Genomic DNA, 22,737 nt, shown 5'->3' on the forward strand with positions numbered 1-22,737 from the left:
GAATCTGATGAGTGCCACAGTCAAGAAATCTGACTATGACATGGCAGCTGGTATGCTGGGTCTAGTGCGCATCTTTCACATCCCAAAGTGAATCACACTCTCCCTATTTTTCTTGGTACTGAATATGTCTCCTGTGGTCTATAGGACTTATATACCATGTTTTGTGTTTGTACAACACTGTGTCTGTGCAGCACTTAAAAAATGGAAGACTCATCCATTATTCCAGATCCTAAAATAATATAAAAAATAAGTAACCAAAACAGATTAAGCAAAATAATAACAATTTTAGCTAAGGAACAGTTCAGTTTCAACCAGAGGTCTAAAAGACTTTTATGTCGACTTCTCTACTTCTAATTTCAGGAGAGGATTGCTCACTCTTTTCACATCTGAAAGGAGGAGAATAAGTTACTCTGCACAGAACTCTTAGCTGTATTTAGGTTCTGTGGTTGGAAAAGATCCAGCAGATAATCCTGTCTCCATCCTGCCGCCTTGCAATATTCACAAATGTCCCTACTGAATCTAGCTAATGCAATTGTTGAAAGGAAAGAGTAAGACAAGCCTGGATGAATTATACATGCCTTTCCCCTCTGAGCTTATTGTCTCATTTCTAACCTCAATCCAGTGCTCCATGCTGGAGAATGAAGTTTATGGCAGCATCTCCATTGCTGACATCCTCATAAATAGTGAGATGCCCCAACTGAGGTATGCTCACAAAGAAAAAAAGACTGCCTATGCAACAGTTTCATCGAAGGGCTAAAGATTTCAGTATAGTATGTGTCCATCAGTTAAGTCCTAGCAGGGGTGAATATAAAATTTTGGCCCTGCTGAGAAGTATAAGTAATTCCCACAGTTAGAGCAGAGCAGAATTAAAACTATGCATGCTTTAGGTTTTGTTTCTTTTGATTGGAAAGGAAATGGGATGAGATTTCCTTTTATTGTAAGTCTAAACCAAGGTTTATGGTAGGCTTGTACAACAAGAGCTTGCTGTTTCCAGATCTAAAAAAAGCAATTAATAAATAATACAACTTTTTATTAATAACTAAAACTACCCCATCTATTAGGAAATGCAAAATCAGGCAAGTCTGTATTTTGTCCTGTAAACAAAGCAATGTACGGACATATTTATGAATAAATCTTTATCTCTGTTGCCAGTATTTTTTGTGTGAACTTACTTGAGGTATAAATATTTAATGCTTCTTTTCTCTGCATTACTATTTATTTTTCTGTGTGGGAGTAAAGGCATCCTTCAATACTGTGGACCAGGTAAATAATGTATAACTTAGTCATGAAAAATGCCAGAGGAGAATAAATGAGAGGGTATCTTACCTTTGGTCATCACAATGCCTGCAAGAGTTTTGTGGCGTGCATGCATGGAAGTGAAATTGTCTGTCAGCTCCTGGAACTTCTGTGCAACCATTTGGTATACGGAGTCGGCAAAATCCTGAAAGACACAGTCAGAAAGAATTTTTCACTTTCTTTGATTGAGGAACCTGGGCGTTTCTGCAGATTAGTCACCTGCTGTCAACTGCTGAGAGGACCTTTTTAGAATTAGATACCACCTACTTGAGCAAAGATAAAAGGAGAATCTCTGTCGGCTACCCGCATCACCCTCAGAAATGGCCAAAAGAACTGTATTAAAACTAGAGACCCATACTGACTAGAATTAGTGGTAAAGGGAGAAGATTTCAAGGTTGACTTTTTTTCAGCCTCCTAGATGTTGGCCCAGGATCAGTTCACAGGAAATTTGTTGGTCCTTAACACATGTTATTGTAGCGAGCCGAAGAGGTGGACGTGCGTCCCACCAAACCACTTATTTCCATGAGCCCACTGAAAATTTCCATTAGCCCACTGAAGCCTGAGAGCTGAGCTGAGGCCTGGGTTACAGGTAAGGACCACCTATTTCTGCATTCAAGGTGAGTTTTTAATGACTCGCAGCTACAGAGCTAAAACAATCAGCTCAGAAATCTGGGCTATGTTTGATGCTGTCAGAGTAGCACCATGGTCTGTCTTGTGTCCACCTCTACAGCCACTGGGAGGAAGGGAAGGGGAACCTCTGCTTGCACATCCTACCAAAGATGTTTCTTGCACGAGTTCACTGGTGTGCAGTAGTGCTGAGGTCTCCTCCTGAGCATGGCAGCTTTGTTGAAAGGTCGAATTTTCCCATGGACTGGGCTCTAGAGACTGTGTGGTCTGACCCCTCAGGTCTGAGTGAGTCCAGTCACCAGGGAGAGCCTTGGGAAGCCAGTTACTGAAGCCGAGCAGAGTAAAAGGTCTAAAACGTGAATTCTGCAGACCGTGTATGGATGAATGTGAACCTAAATCAGCTCTGGTGCTCCTGAGAACACCACTACTTGGACTGTTTCCCTGCTGCAACATTTAATATCTTTTCATTTACTTAATCTTTGCACTTTGTTTGGCATAGAGCCTTTCAAGCATACATTAGAGATAAGTCAGAAGAACACTCTGAGTATGAGTTGTTAAAGTGCTTTGCAAGTCTGAACATAAAAAAGTAACATCCAAAGGATTTTTATTTTTTTTTTTAGCCATATGATTTCTTGTGGGAAACCAAGCTGTACCTACAAATCCTTCCAGAAGCAGTTCCTGGGGTCTGGAGCTTACTCTGGGGTGCTGACAGGAGACCTCCTAGCATCCTGTAATCTGGTTAGCCCCGACTGATCGCCCCTTTGTTAGGAAAAGAGGCTTGATCAAGCAACAGTTCCAGTTTTCTCCTGGTGTTGGGCTAAGCTACCCGGGGGGAGGTCCTGGTAAAACAGACCCCCTTGAATTTACCTGGTTTCTTTAAGTGGGTTCATGGCACACATGGAGGAGAGGCTGAAAGATCCGCAGCCATGCAGAAGTAAGGAAATGTATTTACGAAAATCATATCAATTCTTTTTCTCCCAAAACTGTTAATGGTGATGAAAACATGTTGGTGAAAACACAGTATTTTAAATTGGGAGAACACACAGCTATTTTTCAGAGGAAAGCAGATTCTAATTCACAAATATTATTGGTAATACTACTGCCACTGAGAGCCTCTGCAGGCTGTACACCATATGTTTCTACAGTTTGCTTCAGGAAGTCAGCTTAATTTTTAAACATTATTATAGCAAATATAAAAAATCTAATTAAATAAAACATAACAACAATTAGGCAACCCCCTTTTCATAGAACCTGGAATATTTTTTTCCATGTACAATCCTTGTAAATGATTGCAATTTGTTCAAATACATAGAGGATAGTATATTTTTGACACAATAATTTTTCTTTGTTTTGCTAAGCACAGCTTTCCAAGGTATTGCTCTGAGAACAAACCATTTGCACAAAAAGACAGTCTAATATAACATGGAATATAATGCGCTGGCTTGTTGCAAAAGAAGGAAAGAGGCTTATAAACCCTTTCTGGGAGACGCACGCAAAATTCTACACTAGAATTAGATGAAAACTAAGAAAAATTATCAAGAACAGCTTGACAGTTCGACAGTTCCTAAATGGAATTTCACTTTGACTGCATTTATACCTCTTCTAATCTAATTGTCCACAACCACCATGTGAGCAAGGTATTGCTCATACAGTGCTTCTGACGGATGAATTTTGGGTCAATTCTCATTTGTCAAGCATCAAGGCACCCTTGTGATATAAATGCAATTATAGTCGCTTTACAGATGAATGAGTGAAGGCACTAAAAGGGTGAGGGACTGGTCCAGGGGAATAACACGGAGCTGGGCACAGCCAGGTGTTCTGATTTCCTGATGCTCTGGCTAAGTGCTCAGCGCTGGAACACTGCCTGTCTTTCATAATATGAAAGTTTGTTTCTAAACTTGTTTTCCCTACTGAAGAGTGACTTCATCCATAACGGAAAGCTAAAGTGTATTTGCAAGACTGATATAACTTGGCCCCATATGGTGGACTGAAAATCTGATCCGCTTTATTTAGACTAGAAAGAAAGAAAGAAAAAGAGTATCTCAATAAAACTATCTGCACCATCGTTTAAAAAAAGAATCAAATCATAAATTTCATCTCCTGCAGCACTGCAGTCCAATCCATGCCTGCATTTCTAGCGTACCCTCCAAATCTGCATCCCAGGGCATTTTGTGCTCATTAAGAGTTAATTAGCTTAGAGGCACATACAATTCCTAAAAGAATCATTTTAAAAATGCTAAATAGAACAAATAACTTTTAACTTTGGATTTAGAAATCCCCACAGTCAGAGCTTTCTTTACTTCATTTGGCAGTAGGTTCCAAAGCCAGAGAGCAAAGAGACTCACTAAAGGCAAAATAATGACATGACTTCAGATAACATTTAGAGGCGATAAGGAATTCGGCATTCGCTGATCTCAAGGAGTGACCTGGGACATTAAAGAACTGCAATTCCGTTAAATGTGAAGCCTCTTAGCTAAAATAAGACAGGCAAATATTTTTCATCTTGAATCCATTGCCTAAAAGAATGCCAGTGAAATTAATAGAAGCAAAGGAGTGACATACATGAATACATATAGGATGCAGGAAAACCTACCAGAAACATAATGTCTAATCTGAGAGGTCATTTACAAGCTATCATATTGGCCTAAGTTTCCAAATCGATATTCTAAAGTAAAACAGAAAGGAGGAGAAGGAGCAGTTTATTTTTGCAGATGGAGAAAAATAAAGAGTTAAGAGATACACAGCTCAGCCCCATAAGAGATTTGATACCATAAGGATTGATCCATGTAGCACAGCATTAATTTCAGGGCCTTGAATACTCTGGCCCTGAAAGCTGGCCCAGTGGCAGAGCTGGTTATGGTGTTAGATTCCTGACCTATACCCATATGTTACAGGAAGTGTAGCACACTGCCTTCCCCTCTAACACACACCAGAGCAACTATTTGGCTTGACCTAGTCATGTGCAATGAAATCAGTGACAGCATTTCTGCCTATTTAGAGCCTTTAGACTGGTTCTCAATGTTTCTATGAAATCAAAACTGGTTACAAACATATCTAATGCACACAGGACAAATATAGTGGAGATAAGGGTTGGTACATTTACCCTTGCTCAGTTTAGAACCAGGGATTTCATTCCAGAGATATTCTTGCTTTACTTTTAAACAATAATCCTAGGCTACTAAAAGATACATAATCCAAATGATCATTCCTGATGGGATATAAACCAGAAAAATCCAGCTATTGACGGCTATTGTGAGCCTGGTTGAACTTTTAGGATACAGGCTAGACTATGTTATCTGCCATCAGAAATAACTTAAAACCATACACAAAAGGAACCATTCTTTTGTTATTCCCTACTATCAAAACAATTAATCTCAGAGAAAAGTTGTGTTTGGTGATACCACAGTTCCTACTGCCAGATACAAGTGAAAATAAAAGTCTCCATCTGGAGTAAATACAAGAGCCAAATACATCTTGGCAGCTTCTGAACAACTATCAGGTTGCTAGTAGAGAAAGGGAAAATTTCAGAAGATGGGGGAAAAAGAAGAGTAGAAACTTTCTTTGTGAAAGAGAAATTCAGTGCAATTAATAGAGGTACATGCAATTGCGTTGCTCACATAATGGCAGAGAAACGGCAGCTTGAGGCAGGGGGACAAGGGAGAAGAAACTAAAAAGTTATGGACAGCCAGAACTCTGAAAATTTTTACCAAGGCACACAGGAGAATAAATGCTCAAATGCCTCTTGAGTGCTGGACCTAGGAGGGGCTTATGCTTAGGGGTTTGATCCCTCTGGAAAACTGGGGTCTGATACAAAATGCCACTGAAGCCAGTGGCCTGACTCTAAGATGTTCCAGATAAGGCTCAAGCGGCAAGAATGGGAGTTCAAGCATGCCCATGCCCTGGCCAAGCAGGGTGAGCGTGGCCATGCTGGCTTTGGGTGCGTGTTGGGAGGAAAAAACACAGCTCTGGGGAAGAACTGACCTTCCAGGTGCTGAGTTTCTTTCAAATCCCCTGCTTTGGTTTGCCGTGCTATCAAAATCTTACCTTTCATAGGTCCTCACATAGATCATTCTGTACAAACAATATTTGTCTCAGAGAGAATTTCTTTGAGCTGAAAAGTTTGCTCGGTCTCGCTAATACAGTGAATGATATGAGTAAGGCAAACAGGACTGCTAGACCTACACCGAGGGGCAAATCTGCTCTTGGTTGCACTCAAACCATGCACATTACCTAAATGCCTGCTGTCACTGGTGGAAACAACAGTTACTTGTTCAGATGCCTGGCAGCCTGAACAGGAAGAAAACATAATGCAGAACTGTTCACTTTGAAAAAAGACTGTGAGATCCTGCAGTACTTAATAAGCTAAAGCTATATTTTAACACATACAAGGAGGCTGGAAAAATGAAAAATAGGTGTCATTACTATTAAAACTGCACTGTGTTGTCTGAAGTATTCATCTGTCCTTGATTACCATATCAAATTATTTGTGTTATTCACAAAGGAAAATCAAACTTTAGATCATACCATTACAGAACCAAAAACTTTTAGTCATTTCTCGGCACTAATATTTCCAATGGTATAAATAATTAAATGTGTTCAAGTTTGCAATGGGAGTCTTCAGGGTAAAACTGACATTCAACAGGAGTAGTAAGGATATTAAAATCAATAGATTATAAAGGAGAAAGCCTTTAGTAAACATTTTCTATTGAAATCCTGTCTTAGGGTTTATAGGGTTGAAATATCAGAAAGGTTAGATTTGCATATGGATGGGAAGAAATATTCTGCTATACAGATATCACCAAGGGCTCTGTTTCTCCTGTCTCCCAAGTACTTTATTTTCCAGAAAATCACTGACATTTGGGGGGTAAATGTTGAACACGATGAATGGGGATCAGGTTGAATTAAGTTCACAATTCTCTTCACAGATAAAAGGAGATGCACACCTAGTTCTTTTTACTGGTCGAGGGGGAAACATGCACTTGTTGACAGCAGGAGTTTGGTTTTTTTCCTGCAGAGAACTCTCACTGTCTAAATGGGAGGGGAGGAAAACAGCACAGAGAATATCAATCCCGAAGCGCTGCTCCTGGTCAGGGTGTGTAGCAAATTGCTACACAACACACTTTTTCCCAGGCTTGTAAATAAGTTTGCTGTAGCTAGTTGGAGATTCATCGCTAAGTGATTGTACCCTCGAGCCAACGAATTAGTCAGGCTCTTCCCAGGTACTACATCATCTTCAAGATGCAACCTTGAGAAGAGAAATAGCTGAGGGTCATGAGCTGCCCTCCACCATCAGTCTTCCAGCATCAATTTAGTGCCATGAGCTCCCCCAGCACGGTGGAAAGGGCTGAACGAGGACCTAGAGGAACAGACAGGTAGGGGTGACCTGTGGAAGGAGGGAGGGCAGCGGGTCACAGGCAGCGGCTTGCAGGCTGGGTTGGGTTCATTCCTTGCCCTGCTTCCTGGCAGCCTCGGTGCAAACCACTTGCTTTGCCATGAGTCCCACTTCTCCAGAGGTAAAATTTTTACCCACCTCTCAAGGGAACTGTGAGGGAAATGACACTGACGGTGGTGAGACTCTCCAAGCAGGGTCATGCAAGGACTCCTGCAGCCAGACTGGAGGCTGCAGTCCACAGCCCCTCATAACTCAGCCTTCCTTCAGCATGCACAGGCATTTACAGAGTATTACTCAAAGAACAAGACGCTGCCAGGGAATTCATTGTGGTTCTTTCCTTGAGATGTGCAGTAATTATTTCTCTCTGATCATAACTCCTACAGTATTGATCATTATGTCTGTTTTTGACTCATCCCTCAGGGCCAACATATATGGGCTTTGTTTTATCTTAGATGGACGTGGTTTTATTTTGTCTGGCTATGTGTTTTCATTTCAGCTGACCGCTTTCTTATATCCTGTGTACATCCTGATTCAGAGACGTCTTCTCATTCATGCTTCTCAAGAGAGGATTGGGCGTGTGCTGCACAGGCAGCAGCTGGGAACACGTTCCCACACTGAGCTTCTAATGAAAACTCCAATAACGCACTTCTGACGCTGAATATTCTCACGGTTTTCTTACCAAGATTGATGGAGAAGATCAACTGCTCCTATTGATTCAGTCAAAAGAATCACTTTCACCAATCCCCCCATCTGTTCATAGTCATATTACAAATATTTTAGCTACATATGATGCTGAGCTACCACAATGAATTCTTTATTTCTGTAATCATCAAATGTCCCAAATTTTCTCTGCATTCATGAAGGCTCCTTAGTGGCTCAGCTGACCTCGGCTGACTTGGCTGACTCACCCGGACTGTACAATGGGCTCCCGGGCTCAGAGCGATTATTTGCTGGCTACTTCCCTCTCCTCCCCTCGCCCCAGCTGGAGGCTGATTGCTCTGTTAACTTCCCAGGCCCCACAAAACATATTTGCTTCCACACCATTGCTTATATCATTAGTGATCATTTACCAAATATCAGCACTGTGCTGGCTGCTGTATGAGGCAGAGTTTGAAGATTGTTCCTGTGTGGCAGATGAAAGAATGACAAAACGCCCTGAAAGACGGCAGAATGGGAGTCAGAATAGAAAACTCCTTCTTCCACCCATTTGTTTTTTTGTTTTTGTTTTTTTGTTTCCTAGTAAACCTATGGCTTTATGAAGATGATAGCCACCCCCTGCCCTGGGGTTGGGAGGATACGGCATGCACAGAGAAATTAAGATGAGACAAAGGTAGAATGGGAAGGTTAGTTAAGGTCTGTCTTTGGTGAATCTCAGCACCTTTATGCCTGGGAGGTTTCCCAATAACTTCTTTGGGTGTTAGATTCGACCCTGTTCTAATGAATGTGTGGTCTACTAAAAACCGTTTTATCAGATTTTGATGAATTGGTCACATATCCAGCATATGCTCCAGCAATGATTAAAGACTGCAGTAGGCTTCTCACTTCTGATGTTTCCTGAGTGGCTAAATGCAAGCTAAAAGTCCTTCACTGTGTCTGAAACTTTTTTACTAGGGTACCCAACAGTCTCCCTGTTGTTTTAAATCTCTTCAGTGACATTTTCAGTCATGAATGGCAAAGAGGTACTGTGCCACTGTTCGTAGGATTTTTGTCTTAAAATGTTGAATTTTGTTCACAGAAACATCACATTTGAATTGGGGGGAAACCAAGTTTTATTGGGGTATTTGGAGAGGGATGGACAAATTTAGAAACTGATAGCTGTGATGTGAGTCCTGCTACAATGAAAAAGCTTCATAGGTACTACTATGTGATCCTTTAAATGAGATTAATCAATGTTAAATATCTCAAAAGAAATTTGTAGCAACAGTAGGAAGTACAAAGATCAAGCAGGAATTTATTCTAAGAGCTCAGTGAAAAAAATTGGTCTGTTTTCTCAATATATCCCTTGACTACAGGGAATCAATCAAACTTAATATAATGTGTCTTTTTATTTGTTTCAGAAACCCCTGGAGTGACTGAAAGAAAATAGAACACATAAAATAAGCATACTATTGAAAAAGGAAATGCTGTCAAATCCAAATGCCCCAGCTCCTCCAAAAAGTACGGGTTTCTATTTAGTAGGAAAACATTTTGTATGTAGGTTTAATTAGAATCTTTAAATTCACATTAGTGTGTTAATGTTAGGATGCTAACAGATGAGCCCTTCTATTTGAGGTTGATTCATTGCTGTCTGCATTCATCTTGCTCTAAAAAGATGCTACCAATAAGTACCATTTCAATGAATTTAGAGGAAACAAGCTTTTCCACCGACATGAACAGTTGTTCCCTGAAGAAGGCCATGCTAAGTTTCCAGCTTTGCTTCTTCTGAGTACAGCTCTGCATTTATCGCTCCGGTAATGAAGAATGTCCATACCAATTTTGCAGAATCATTCTTGAAGTCAACACTGCACCTGCTAACAAATGCCAGAAAGGAGGGGTTGGTTGTTTGCCTTTTTTCTTTCCTTTTACTGATCCTTAACCCAAAAGTCTTCTTCCTACAGAGGCACACATAAGGTTGGCTGCAATTGCTGAATAATTCAAAACAATGAAGTAGCATTTGCTTTGCAGCCTTGTGCCTGCTTTAGGACAAGCCTCAGGTGTCAAGCTGTTGTACACTACAGATATTAAATTAGCACGAATGGGTTTTGTTTAACTAGATAAAAGCTCTATAAAGCCACCAGTGCCTAGGAATGGCTAACTCTGTAAAAAGGCTTTTATGCTTTCTATAAAAACCTAGATTTTAGATTCATATTATGAGCTGTCTCTCTAATAAAATCAGTGCTTTGTCTGAGAAATGTCCTTTCAGTTTTCTGTTTCCTCGCTTTATCTTTCTTAGCTGCATTAAAACGAATATCCTTTGGAAACTAAAGGTGGCAAAACCCTTGTCACATACAATACTCTTGGCTGTTCGAAGTCCACTCTCTTCCCAAAGCCTAACCAGTTAGCAGCTCTTGGGTAAATGTTCAAAGCAGGGAGAGAACAATGTTTGCTCAAATCCCTTGAGAATCACTTTGAAAATCTACGCCTGTGTGTTTATGGTTCTCATTAAGGGGCTGCGTTATTAAGAGCCTTCCCCATCACACATATGCTTTGTTAGATAAAGCAGGGTGCAGGCAGTGTCCAAAACAAATTTAATCTATTCTGAACTGCTGATCCCAGCAAGGCACTGCACAATTCAACCTTCTGAATCACTGCAGAGCAAGGCATATAATACACTGCATGGCAATTACTATACAGACATTGGAATTTTTCCTTTCTTGTTAAAGATCTTGCTGTCATTTGCTGTAATGATTCTCGAAATCCGGCCGTAACCTTGCTAACAACTTTTCCCTTGGCTGGGAGGGGTGGTAAGGCAATCTACATTTCATGTTACCTCACCCTTCTCTGGGCTTCTCCTCAAACGTGTAATTAGCAGGGACAGTTCTCATCATCTATGGTGGCTTTGTGCCAGGAGAGGCAGAACTGTGATTTCTGCTGAATCCCGATTGCCATTCAGGCACCCAACAGAGCCATTTGGAACTGGTGTGTGCCTGGGGCCAGGGCTAAAACCAGTCCCTCTCTGACTTGCTGCCCCTTACTGGACAAACACAAGTAATTACCATAACATTGCTGAAATTAAGAGTTTTACTGGTTTATATCTGCTGAGAACCTGTATCTGAAGCTAAAAATTCAGCATTACTTCTAGCCCATGCTCTAAAACCCAAATATCACTTCCCCATCACCCTCCCATCCATTTCCAGTCAAGAAACCCCTAAACAAGTGTCCACACCTTGAACCCGGGAATGGTCTTTTTAAACCCTGGGACAACACTTTTGGGCAAAAACCATTGCCTTAGCAGACTTGTCTTTAAGTAAGAACCCAGGGAAGGACTGAGCGTGAGGCCAGGAGACTGTGGAGTGGCCCTGTGGGGGCTGCCCTCCATGGGATGACCTTCCCTTGGGACTGTACTTGTGAGAGGAGTGGAAATGATCTGCCCACGGATCACTGTGATAGAGCTTTCACTTACAGGTCACACTTCTTGCTGCAAATAAAATCTTTAAGAGAACCTGCTCATCACCAGAGAGTTGCTTTAAGTGATTTATTCACTGTGGGCAATAAAAGAAGAGCTCCTTGGGGAAAAAAAGACAAATAATGAATGGATAAACCCAGTAATTAAGTTCAAAACCAATTATTTCTTTTTATTTAACTATTTACACAGAAATCTCAAAGCAGTTTACCTACAAATTGACCAAACCCTAAAAAATTCATGTCAGATAGGTAAATATATTTATTCCTATATAATTAATGATTAAATTGAGAGACAATAAGCTTTAATATTTTACTTATGTAAGTCAGTGTCAAAGACAAGAAATAGAATGTGCAACTCATCCCTTACAGGGGGAAAAAAAAAAAAGGCATAATACAAATATGAATAAATTTCTTTTATTAGCACACCATACCTCTGGAAGGATACCTCTAAGGATCTCTAAGGTGTCTGGCATTACATGCCTGCCCTTCTGTGTACAGCCATGGGGTAAGAAAGAATCTCCCAAAATTCAAACAGCAATTCCAGAGAGAAAGGAGGAATAACCAGCTTCATACCCAGCTCTCAGAATACATAAAACTGTGTCACCAATCTGTGTTTTTAAGGTAATTGCTGGATGTTAGCTCCCTTGCTAAGATGCACATAACCTAAAGGGCACTCCAGCAAATTACATCCAGCATGTTTCTCCCTCCTGCTCTGCTCACAGGGTTTCTCAGCAAGGAGAACTGGCACACCAGCCTTGCGCTACTCTTTTCAGTCTACAAAACTATCCTGCCAAAACCTGGGGGAGGTTGTAGCACACAAGGACTACACAAAATTCTTGGACTCAAGAACTGACTAATACGGACAGCAAGGTAAAACATGCTGCTTGGAGCCCCTGAAAATGATGAAAGCAAAAAAGTGAAGGATTTCAATGCTGTCTGCCATTGCACCTTTGTCTTCTTGTCTTTCTTCATCCCTTCTCCTCCTGTGATTATGTGTGTAACCATTTCCCCCACCTCTTCTGTCGAGTGAATCTATGCTTAGCCTCACAGAAGCATTGTCTAGGTGGTCTGGAAACCCAGACAAACTATTATACAAATCGAAGTCTGTCCAGTTTCTGATAACACCAAAACTAATTTATTTTTTGTTTATACTCCACTACCTTTGACAAAGCTTCCTCTAGAGATTTATATCTCCATCCTTACTGCCTTCCAACTGTTTGTCAATTTTTTTGTTTTGCAACCAACAAAAGAAAAAAAAAATCTGACATCAACCTTGGAAGAGGTACTGAGTGCAGAAGTTTTTTTTTTCAGATGTGATAAAATCTTGCCTAAAACCATGTCCAACCTTTTCAGTAGAAAGTCCAGATGGCTTTGCAGCCTGTACAACAGACTTTATTCACTGATGCTTCTCTAAGTGTCAGCAGGGTGTTGTCTTCCAGAACTAGTAAATGTGCAATGAAAGGCAGCTCAGAGGGGAGAAATAAACACAAACAAAACCCCCCCTCACTTAAATCCCCTTGCCTCCCCCCAAAAATAAAAGTAATCTGAGAATTTCTACATGCATCTGACTGAAAATTCCCCCCGGGTGGAGAAAGGCTTTGCAAACAACTGGAGGTGTAATGGATGGGGTAGCAGTTCAGGGAGCTCCAGGCTGAGCAGTGATTTACTCACTCACTGCCGACCCTAGGTCGCCCTTGCCTGCATTGCAAATATTTCAGCTACAGGATCAGGACCTTTCCCAAGTCTGTATATAGGCTTCAAACTGCAGCATCTCATAGTGTTGTTTTTGCTATGGTCAAATTAGCTCAAAGAAGCATTTATGAGTCTGACAGGCAGGCAGGGAAGGGGGTGGGTGAAGGCTCGGGGATTTGAGCTGAGTGTCTGCCATCAGCCCCTGCCTCAGTTTCCAATCTGTAAAATGGGAACATTTTGGTGAAGCCATGCATGTGACTTCTTTGATACAAGTGGGGGTCAAGGTACTGTTTTACTTTAATTCATGGCCTAGCTTACCATGGGATTAGCACTGTCCTGCCCATCCCTCCACTCTGGATAGAGCCTAGCTCCAGACCTAGGCAATATGGGAAGACGAGTGGTAAAACAGCCAGCACTGGTCCTGTGGCCATGTGGAGCCCTGATAGCAGCCAGATCCTGCACTCAGCAACACAAGCACGGAGGGCTTCTGCCTGGTCTACACCAGGAGAAAAACTACCTGCTCTTGGTACCACTTCTGAGTCCTCCAAGGGATCAGGAAGAGTAAAAAGCTCCAACCAATATGAAGCTCATGCAGCTATCATCATTTTAGCCACCATCGGTGTGATACTGGTGGCAGTGGTTAGTACTGCAGCCAACTCGCTGATATTTCTGATTCTGTTATAATTGTGCAGCCTTGTGGTTGGCAGCGCTCTTGCTCCACATCTGTGCAGAGTTTATCCCAACATGGCCATGCTGCAGGGCCAGAGAGCCTCGGTATGACTGCAAGGCAAATAATAAGTGATAGCAACAGTGGGAAAAAAAAAAAGAAAGCTGGTGCGCACAAAGCCCTTCCAGCATGTCTCTGGTTTTGTTTCTCATTGACACACTACTCTTGTTTTGAGCTGACAGCTGTGGTCCAGACTTTGTCAGGTAATTAATCTGGATAGTTCATTTTCACAGGTGAGTAGCAGGTTGGCAAAGTCTCCTCTAGCAGTGGTTTGTGGGTTTTTTTTCTTTTCAGAGCAACATGGGCATGAAAGCATGTGTGTGTACGTGTGCGAACAAGTGCACACAACGCACTCTCAGACCTGGCCAGCCATTTGTTCCTTCCTCACTGCAGGGCTATACACTGCAAGTAGATTCTGTGCTTTGTAGGGTAAATGGAAGGAAACCTTAGACAGGAATTTAAAAACATCAGACTTGCTGTCATTGATTACAACTGACAAAACGTTAAAACCGCTGAGTTACCTTGCCAAGGTTGAGCACCACTGGTCTGACTCATGCAACAAATTCTGTGTCTGTTTAGAAATGAAACTGATTAAAAAAAAGAAAAAGAGAAGGGGAGAGAGAGAAAGAAAAGCCATCATATCTCTTGGCAGGGAAATGGAGGAGTGATCTACTGCATTTTAACATTTGGTTAGTGGTGAAGTAATGTAATAATAATAATATTTTGCCCATACAGCGATGACAGCCAAAATGAGCACATTTTCTTTTTCGTGATGCAGACAGTGCTCTGCAAGGTCACCGAGCTGGGAAACATGATTCTATGGTTCTTGTGTCAAAGTGCCAAAAAATCCTTTCACTGAAGCTGTATGCCTTCAAGCCACCCCTGAGCTCCATAGAGCCACTTTCTTCTGTTTGATGGTTTCTTGCCACTTCCACATTGTGCCCCAAGATATCTCTCTTGACAAATGGCTGGGTAATACATGGCTGGGCAACACAATTGTACCTCAGAGTCTCTGTCCTCCACAGACAACACAGGATTTCTTTATTTCTTCTTCCTCATATTCCTTCTTCCTTACATTTCTTCTTCCTCCTTCTTATAATCCAGTAAGGTCTTAAAACCTAACCTGCATATTAGTCTTTTATCTGTGTCCTGGGGTACCATGGGCAATTAAGAGACGGTTCAATTCAGTTTGTGCTGTGAAAGGATGCAATGTCATGTCATACATTTTTGTCTCCTTGACTAATAATACTAAAATGTACAAGGATAACAAGCTTTGGTCCCTAGGGGCAGGGTGCCCTGATGGAAAGCAGTGCAGTGGTCCCCAGGCAGTTGGCTATGCCAGGAGGGGCTGTTAGAGAGGTAGGTTTAGGAAACTGAGCACTCCACTTTTTCTTGAATGTTTGCTTGAATGAACCCCTTTTTGAACGGGGTTGTTATTTCTAGGTGAACATTTCAGTAGCTACCCTCATTTCCAGTGGTCAGCCCACGGAGTCATGCAAGACCCCTGAATGGTGGCCATATTCTGGCCATCTCTTCATGTAAGAGACTATTTCTCTCCCCTGACCGTACAGGGAGCCCAGATCTACTGGGTCTCAGCAGCAGATTGAATCGGCTGTCTATCCCTCCAATTTCAGTGCTGTAGTAATAGTGAATAGGTACCAGTAGTAAGTGATCAAAATAAAGTGATTTCCTTAGACCAGAAAATGGAATAAAATCCCCTCTCCTAAATCCCATTTAGCTCTACATTCATTACATTGCCATGCTTTTGTAGTGAAATGTTCAGATCCTATTGAAATGTCCTAGATATTAATTTTCACTGCCAATAACAGGAGTCCTGCGCACTTAACATTGTCCTTGGAACACAGTAAAAATATGTTTCAGCAGCTAATGAAATTATCACAGACCCTGCGACCTGGAAAACAAACAGAATAAGAAAGTCTTACCCTTGCTGGCTAAAATGATGTGGTACAGCTGTATTTTGTCACGTATTTTATATATATATATATATATGCATATGTCATGCCAAACTGTAGATTGCCATTTTATATATATTAAGGTGGTTAAGGAGGCTTTTTTTAGCTGACATTTCCAACACATCTCAACAACTGTTTTGCTAGAATCTATGCCATGTGTTATGTATTTTATGGTTTCTTTAGCACATATAGGGTTTAACTGATGGAAGACTAACACTCACCAGCTTCTAACAGGGATGTAGTAGTGTTACTCCTTTTTTCCCTGTCCAGACTTTAACATCGCAGGCTTTACTACTTTTTTTTTGGTCAATGTTTTTGTGCAGCTAGAACAAAAATAACCCACAGAACAAACTCCCATCAAAGAGGTACAAAGATATCTTTCAGGACAAGGATGATGGGAAATCTCTCAAGGTACAAAACTGGGAGACACTTGAGGGAACTTACTGTCATTACAAAATGCATTGTCATACCACAGAAAAGGACAAAACCTGAGCTTCCCTTGGTTTTTAAGTATCAAAGTTGCATAGGTAGGTAGATGGAGGCCTTTGAAGAGCTCAGTCTCATTGCAGGCCCAAACTAGATATAAGGTTGTGTTCTTATGTTATGTAATGCCAAGGACATAAGTCTCTAATGCTTTTTGGTATAGACATGACAGACCTGGTCAGAAGTTGTAACCATTTTGTTGAAGCAGATATCGAATCCCTGTGCCTCAGTTTCTCTATCTGCATTTATCTGCCTGCAGCACCCCAGGGATCACCTCTCTCATGGCCTCAGCATGTAAATCTCTGTGGCAAAGCAAAGCATTGCCATCATGATGTGCGCATGTCAGCAACACGGGACAGCTCATCCCCCATCAAAGAGACAAAGTGAACACTTATTTCCTTTGCAGGTGAAATTCAGCTTTAAACCCAGTCATTCAACATGTTCAACACCAATGGAAGATGACACCACAAAGCCATCCTTCCATCTGTGTCCCTCTATATTTTAAAAAAATGGGCTAAGTTGCTAATTTTGCCTTTTCGATTGCCCTGCTGGGAAGGTGGAGGGGTGCGTGGGCTGTTGCACCTTGCAGGAGGGAGGACAACTACTTTCCGCCCCGTAGCTCCAGCAGCAGTTGCTTGCTTTGTGTCCTGCCTGGTAGCAAATCAAGAGCCACGAGCTCTCTGGGGAGGTACACAGCTGTCCCACCAGAAGGGTACAGCAGACATTGACTTGTACATCACTGGCCAGAGGCAGCTCCTGGGAAACAGTGTTTGGGCATGAGCCTCTGTCACAGCCAGCAACACCAATGCCGTTAAGGACTACTTGTTTTAAGGAAAAAATGTCCTACTTGGGCTTAGGGAGGCCAAGGGCTGATTCTGGTTCTGGTTCAGTACCTGGTAAGAGTGAAATGCTTTTGCAGCTTGCACTACCTTCACAGCTGTTCTACACAATACAGAATAAGGGAGAAGGAGCCCCCTTAGCTGATGGTCTTGTTCTTTCCCAGGAAGGTCAAGGATCCAGGAGCATTCATACCACAGACATTTCTAAAATTCTCTTAAGAGATTAGCAAAGTCCCTTAAAGGGAGCATAACACAATCTGCTTTGAGAATTTTAGTTTAGAAAGCCTAAAATGTAAACCCCAGCTTAAAAGGCATGGACAAGCACAAAATAAAGAAGAAAGAAAGAATTCTTAATGACTGGCACGTTTGTGCCAGTTTTGGCACAGGAACCACAGCTGCTGAGGTCCTCAGTTAGTAAGAACAGGGTAAACTACATTCATTTCCATGTGGCAAGTCCAATTGGACATGGCTGAGACTGCCATCCAACATCCTTTCTTTTTAGTGGTAAAGCACTTCAAAATCCAACTTCTAAATCCACCATCACCGATAACTTTAGAAAAGTTTTTGCTTTTCCTTTTCCCCCCGTAAAGCCTCCTTGCCAGAGTGTAGTTGTGTTATACATGGAAAGAATTCAGGATCTGAGCCAAACCTTGGAGAAATCCATAGAAACATTTACCTTTGCTTAAGAAGGTTTTGGTTTGGACTTCCTGTGTCTTTAAAAGTGGAATATTTCTGCTATTTCATGAATTCAACTTTTTATGCAAAGCTTTTAAAAAATTTGCTTGTGCATTTAATTTCAGTCTACATCTGTAGAAATTTCGAATAGCTAATGGCTATCAGTGATGCCTACCAACACATTTTTTCGGGCCAAATGGCATTGATGTATACCCGTAGCATGCCTTTTGCTAAGTAGTACTATTTCTAAAAATCTCAATGACTAAAAATCAGTCACTCAGAACTTACTGCAGGGGATTGCAAATAGCAGCTCTCAATTATGGAATGCAGACCGACTATAAACCACTGTATGAAACAAGGGATGGGATATTGAAACAGACAAAAAACTACAAATGTTTTTTGCAGAAAAGCAAGAGAAGATGACAGCCAATAGCCCTTGTCCCCTGCCTTTCCTCCCAGATTTCTCTACTCTTTCTCACACGCTACTTGCTTGTTTACCATTTTTTCACCCTTTGGCTTTTCACTATTTGTTCTGAATCACTCTGAGATGCTCTTTACTAAGGTTTATCTTGTTATCACACACTAACTCCTTTCCTTTGTACCTTTTGGACATTTTTTTTTTTTCTTTTTTCTCCTGCTGCTGTTTCTAGTCCCCTCAGAGAAGAATGGGATCCTGAGCATTACAGGGCATGCAGGGCATGAGTAGGGAAGATCTGCGATGCTGGGTCTGGGTGGTATGGCCTAGCGTTGAGGATCAACATCATCAACATCAAGCCAAGGATGTTACTCAGCACGTACACTAGAAAATGTGATCATCCCTGCCATCAGATGGGAGACTTTCTGCAAACAGATGAATATTGTGCATTAGTAGGAGGACTATCAGTTAGCGAGATGAATGCAAGTCCTGGCTTTGGATCAGGTACTGGATGAAGAAGGACCACACGAAACAGGAATTAAGCTCATTTGTTTCAGTGCCTTTTCAGCTTTACCCCAATTTCAGAGCTTGCCCAGAGCTCCTTACCACTACCCATGGGTGGAATAAGAGCAGAAAATAGATCAGCAACAATGAAATCCCTGGCTCTTTTCCCTTTTCATGCTAGAGAAAGCTAGCTAGAAACTAGGAAATCACTGCTGTGTATTTTACAGAAATTACAACATTTCGGCACTCTGACCTAAAACCTCCCTATCATGCTTTTTTTCTGGGACATAAGGAAAAACTTCCAACCATATCCACAAGATTAATAAGAATGAAAAGTCATGAAGTCCAAGGTAAGTGACTGTCGTGGTTTAGCCCCAGCCAGCAGCTAAGCACCACGCAGCTGCTCGCTCACAACCCCTACCTCAATGGGATGGGGGAGAGAATCGGAGGAGTAAGAGTGAGAAACACTCCTGGGTTGAGATAAGAACACTTTAATAATTGAAATAAAGTAAAATAGTAATGATAATAATAACAATATAATAACGATAATAATAATAATAATAATAATATACAAAGCAAGTGATGCACAATGCAATTGCTCACCACCCGCCGACCGATACCCAGACAGTTCCCGAGCAGCGATCGCTGCTCCCCAGCCAACCCCCCCCAGTTTCTATACTGAGCATGACGCCATATGGTATGGAATAGCCCTTTGGCCAGTTTGGATCAACTATTCTGGCTGTGCCCCCTCCCAGTTTCTTGTGCACCTGGCAGAGCATGGGAAGCTGCAAAGTCCTTGGCTGGCATAAGCAGTACTCAGCAACAACTAAACCGTCAGTGTGTTATCAACATTCTTCTCCTACTAAATCCAAAACACAGCGCTATGCCTGCTACTAGGAAGAAAATTAACTCTATCCCAGCCGAAACCAGGACAGTGGTTTCATGGTTTACATGGAGTAAAGAGATGAATGGAGGCAAAGGGTTTTTTTGGTGAGTAATGCTACAAAATCCCCAAGCATCTAAGACTGCACAACTTTACTGATTTTACTGTAAATGCTTTTAGCTTAGGACAGCCCTCATTTGCCTTACTCAGAGGACTCTATATTTGAGCAGCAGAAGGCACTGCTGTACCAACTCCAAAGTGAATAAAGATGCTCGTAATCCCAGTTTGGACATACTAATTGCACAGGCAAGCGAGTGCACATGCGCTGAATAAAACAAGCTTGGCAGTAGCTTGGAAATGGCCCTGCTCTGCTGCACAGTCCCCTCTCAGATCTGCAGGCACATCCCACCACGTAGGCATGGAGGTGCCTTCTCACCATGCTTTTCTCACAGCTCTGGGCATGACCACAGCTGGGTGAGCGCAAAGCATCCCGGGTGTCACAGCTGCTACGGCCAGCATTTCCTACGCCTCCCAGCAAGCCGTACATCATCAAATATTGATACGGTTCCAGTAGGCTGCCACTCCTGACATTTGATGTGCAGCTTTAGGTGCTCTCGTTTTTAATTCTAAGGAGTCGATGAGGGATCAAAGGAAATGTCGTATTTATCCCGTGCGGGGTGCAGCGTGACACGTCTCGAACCGGCAAGGGAGGAACTGCAGGGCTGCTGAGTTCCCACCAGCTCTTTCCCTGGCGTCACCAGGACGGAGGCCAGGCTTTCAGTCAGCCAGTGAATGCTGTCGCCTGCCCTCCAACATTTCAAATATTTATCGTGTTAAATATCAGCTTGGAGAATATTGCGTTCGTTTAAGCTTTTCACGTTCCAATGATTTTTTATTATTTCCATCGACCAAAATAAATGAAGAAAATGTTTCAGACTACACATGAAAGCATGTAAAAATCAATAACTGGATTTTAAAAGATCTAGAATGTCTTGAATACATTCATTTTTCAAACATTTTTCTCTGATCTTTAAATAGCTTTTCTTGGAGCATAACATTTTCTGAAAAGTCAAATACAGAGCATTAAGGGTATAATTACCATTTTAATTATAACTCAATCATCCTATCTACTTTGCATAGAAATTACAGCTTTTATGTCAGGATTTTGGGTACTCACAAACATTCAGGAGTAATTAATGCTAGAGGTTTTCACTGTATATGAACTTTACTTTGTACCACTTATTTCAACTGGACTTCATTCAAAAAGTGTAAATATACTGAGTTTTATATTCACAATTTTCAAGCAAAAAATCCTCCTCCATAAATGTCTGTAAAGCTAAGACAAAACAAGATCAAAACCTGACAATCTTGAAAACAAAATATGTTTTCCTCCCTCTTCAAATGTGATCCATCTATGTAAATATGGCTGGATCAAATTCCAGTGGCAGTAATGAAAAAATTCCCACTAACTAGTATCTGACCAGACACATGGAGCATTTCTGACAATTTTGCAAATAGTTGTGGGAAGTATTTAAGATTCAAAATTTTATTTCTAGGCACCTTTAACATTTATTTTTCCTGTCTGAGTTTTTATGAAAAAAAGCTATTTTTGAAGATTTATTTTAGAAAATTAGTTTATCCAAATGACCCTGCAAAATTGCCTGTTTTATCCCTCTGCAATTACAAGTATGTGTACGTGTGTGTATACATGTGAAATTCAGCAAAATCAATTACAACAAAGCTGTTTTTCATCTGGTTAACACCACAATATTAGATTTAAGCCATTTCTCCCTGTCAGTGTTGAAATAGAAAAGAAAATATTTTTATGAGTATAAGGAAATAAAATTATCTTCCATTTACAAATGGGCAATGTTTCTTATTTTACTGACTTTTTGCCCGTTCCACACACCACAAAATAATATTCTGTGCATTTCTATCATTCTCCACATGTTGTGTTTTGCGGTGTGCTGGAGCAGCAGATGCCTTTTTTCTTTCCTTTAAAAGCATGATAAAGCCACACAAATTTTACAGAGGATTTTCACAGAACATGTCCTCCCTCTTTGTTTGGATGTTAATGATATCATGACATTTTCTGTGCTCATTTATCATTTCTTGGTTCAAGTATTTTTGGGGAGAAAAAAGACAATTCTCCTGGCAGCAAGGCTCTGGCTCAAGTTGCAGTGCTTTGCCCCCCAGAAGTGGCTGTCTTTGTGCGGTGCAGTGGGTTCTTCTGCACATGGAATTGCTTTTGCCTTCAGTGAAAGCCTTGCATGAAAGCCCAGGCCAAATCAAGCCCCTCGTCCAGGAAGTGCTGCGGGATCTGGAGGGAAGATTCATGATGCTTATTATCAGCCTGCACTTGAGACAGATGTCTTACACTCCCAGTTGTGGAGCTACAAGCAGGTTACATCTGAAATGCATGCGATTAAAGCATTTATGCCAAATCACATCGTGCATTCTGCATATATATATGTGTAAATAGCTCTAACTTTTTTGATGGATGAATGAAAAATATTTTCTTATTATACCCATCAGCAGGATAAAGTGAAGGTGAATAGATTTTACACTTGGACTGCTCCGTGTTCTTGACAGTTTTGCAAACAGCCCTCTCAATCTCTCTCTGCCCCTAATCTTTGCCTGATGAAACTAGGATCCTGACATCATTTTAACACTGGTATCTGGGAAAAAAAAAAAAAAAAAAAAAAAGAGGGGGGATGTAAACAGGGAGGCAGAAAACAGATTTTATTAGAATCAGTCAGCTGGCCTGACAGCATTGACCTGCACCTCATGTAGTCACTTACCCCAGTGCTAGAGAATTTCATAGAATCATAGAATCATAGAATCATTTGGGTTGGAAGAGACACTTAAAGATCATGTAGTCTGACCCCCCTTGCAATGAGCAGGGACATCTTCAACTAGATCAGGTTGCTCAGAACCCCGTCCAACCTGACCTTGAAAGTTTTCAGGGACCGGGCTTCTACCACCTCCCTGGGCAACCTGGTCCAGTGTTTCACCACCCTCATTGTAAAAAATTTCTTCCTTATATCTAGTCTAAATCTACCCTCTTTCCGTTTAAAACCATTACCCCTTGTCCTGTCACAACAGGCCCTGCTAAAAAGATTGTCCC

At 41.4% G+C, this 22,737-nt stretch overlaps 1 protein-coding gene across 1 annotated transcript in view; it reads right to left on the bottom strand.

Annotated features, from left to right (window-relative positions):
* Nucleotides 1-22,737, bottom strand: part of ADARB2 (adenosine deaminase RNA specific B2 (inactive)) — a 115,934-nt gene that overhangs the window by 62,543 nt on the left and 30,654 nt on the right. Inside the window, exon 3 of the mRNA XM_075706579.1 lies at nt 1,327-1,441. Within this exon, the coding sequence (XP_075562694.1) occupies nt 1,327-1,441 (115 nt within the window). The remainder of the gene's footprint in view (nt 1-1,326; nt 1,442-22,737) is intronic.

This window comes from Pelecanus crispus, chromosome 2 (genome assembly GCF_030463565.1).
Source record: "Pelecanus crispus isolate bPelCri1 chromosome 2, bPelCri1.pri, whole genome shotgun sequence".
Lineage (NCBI taxonomy): Eukaryota > Metazoa > Chordata > Aves > Pelecaniformes > Pelecanidae > Pelecanus > Pelecanus crispus.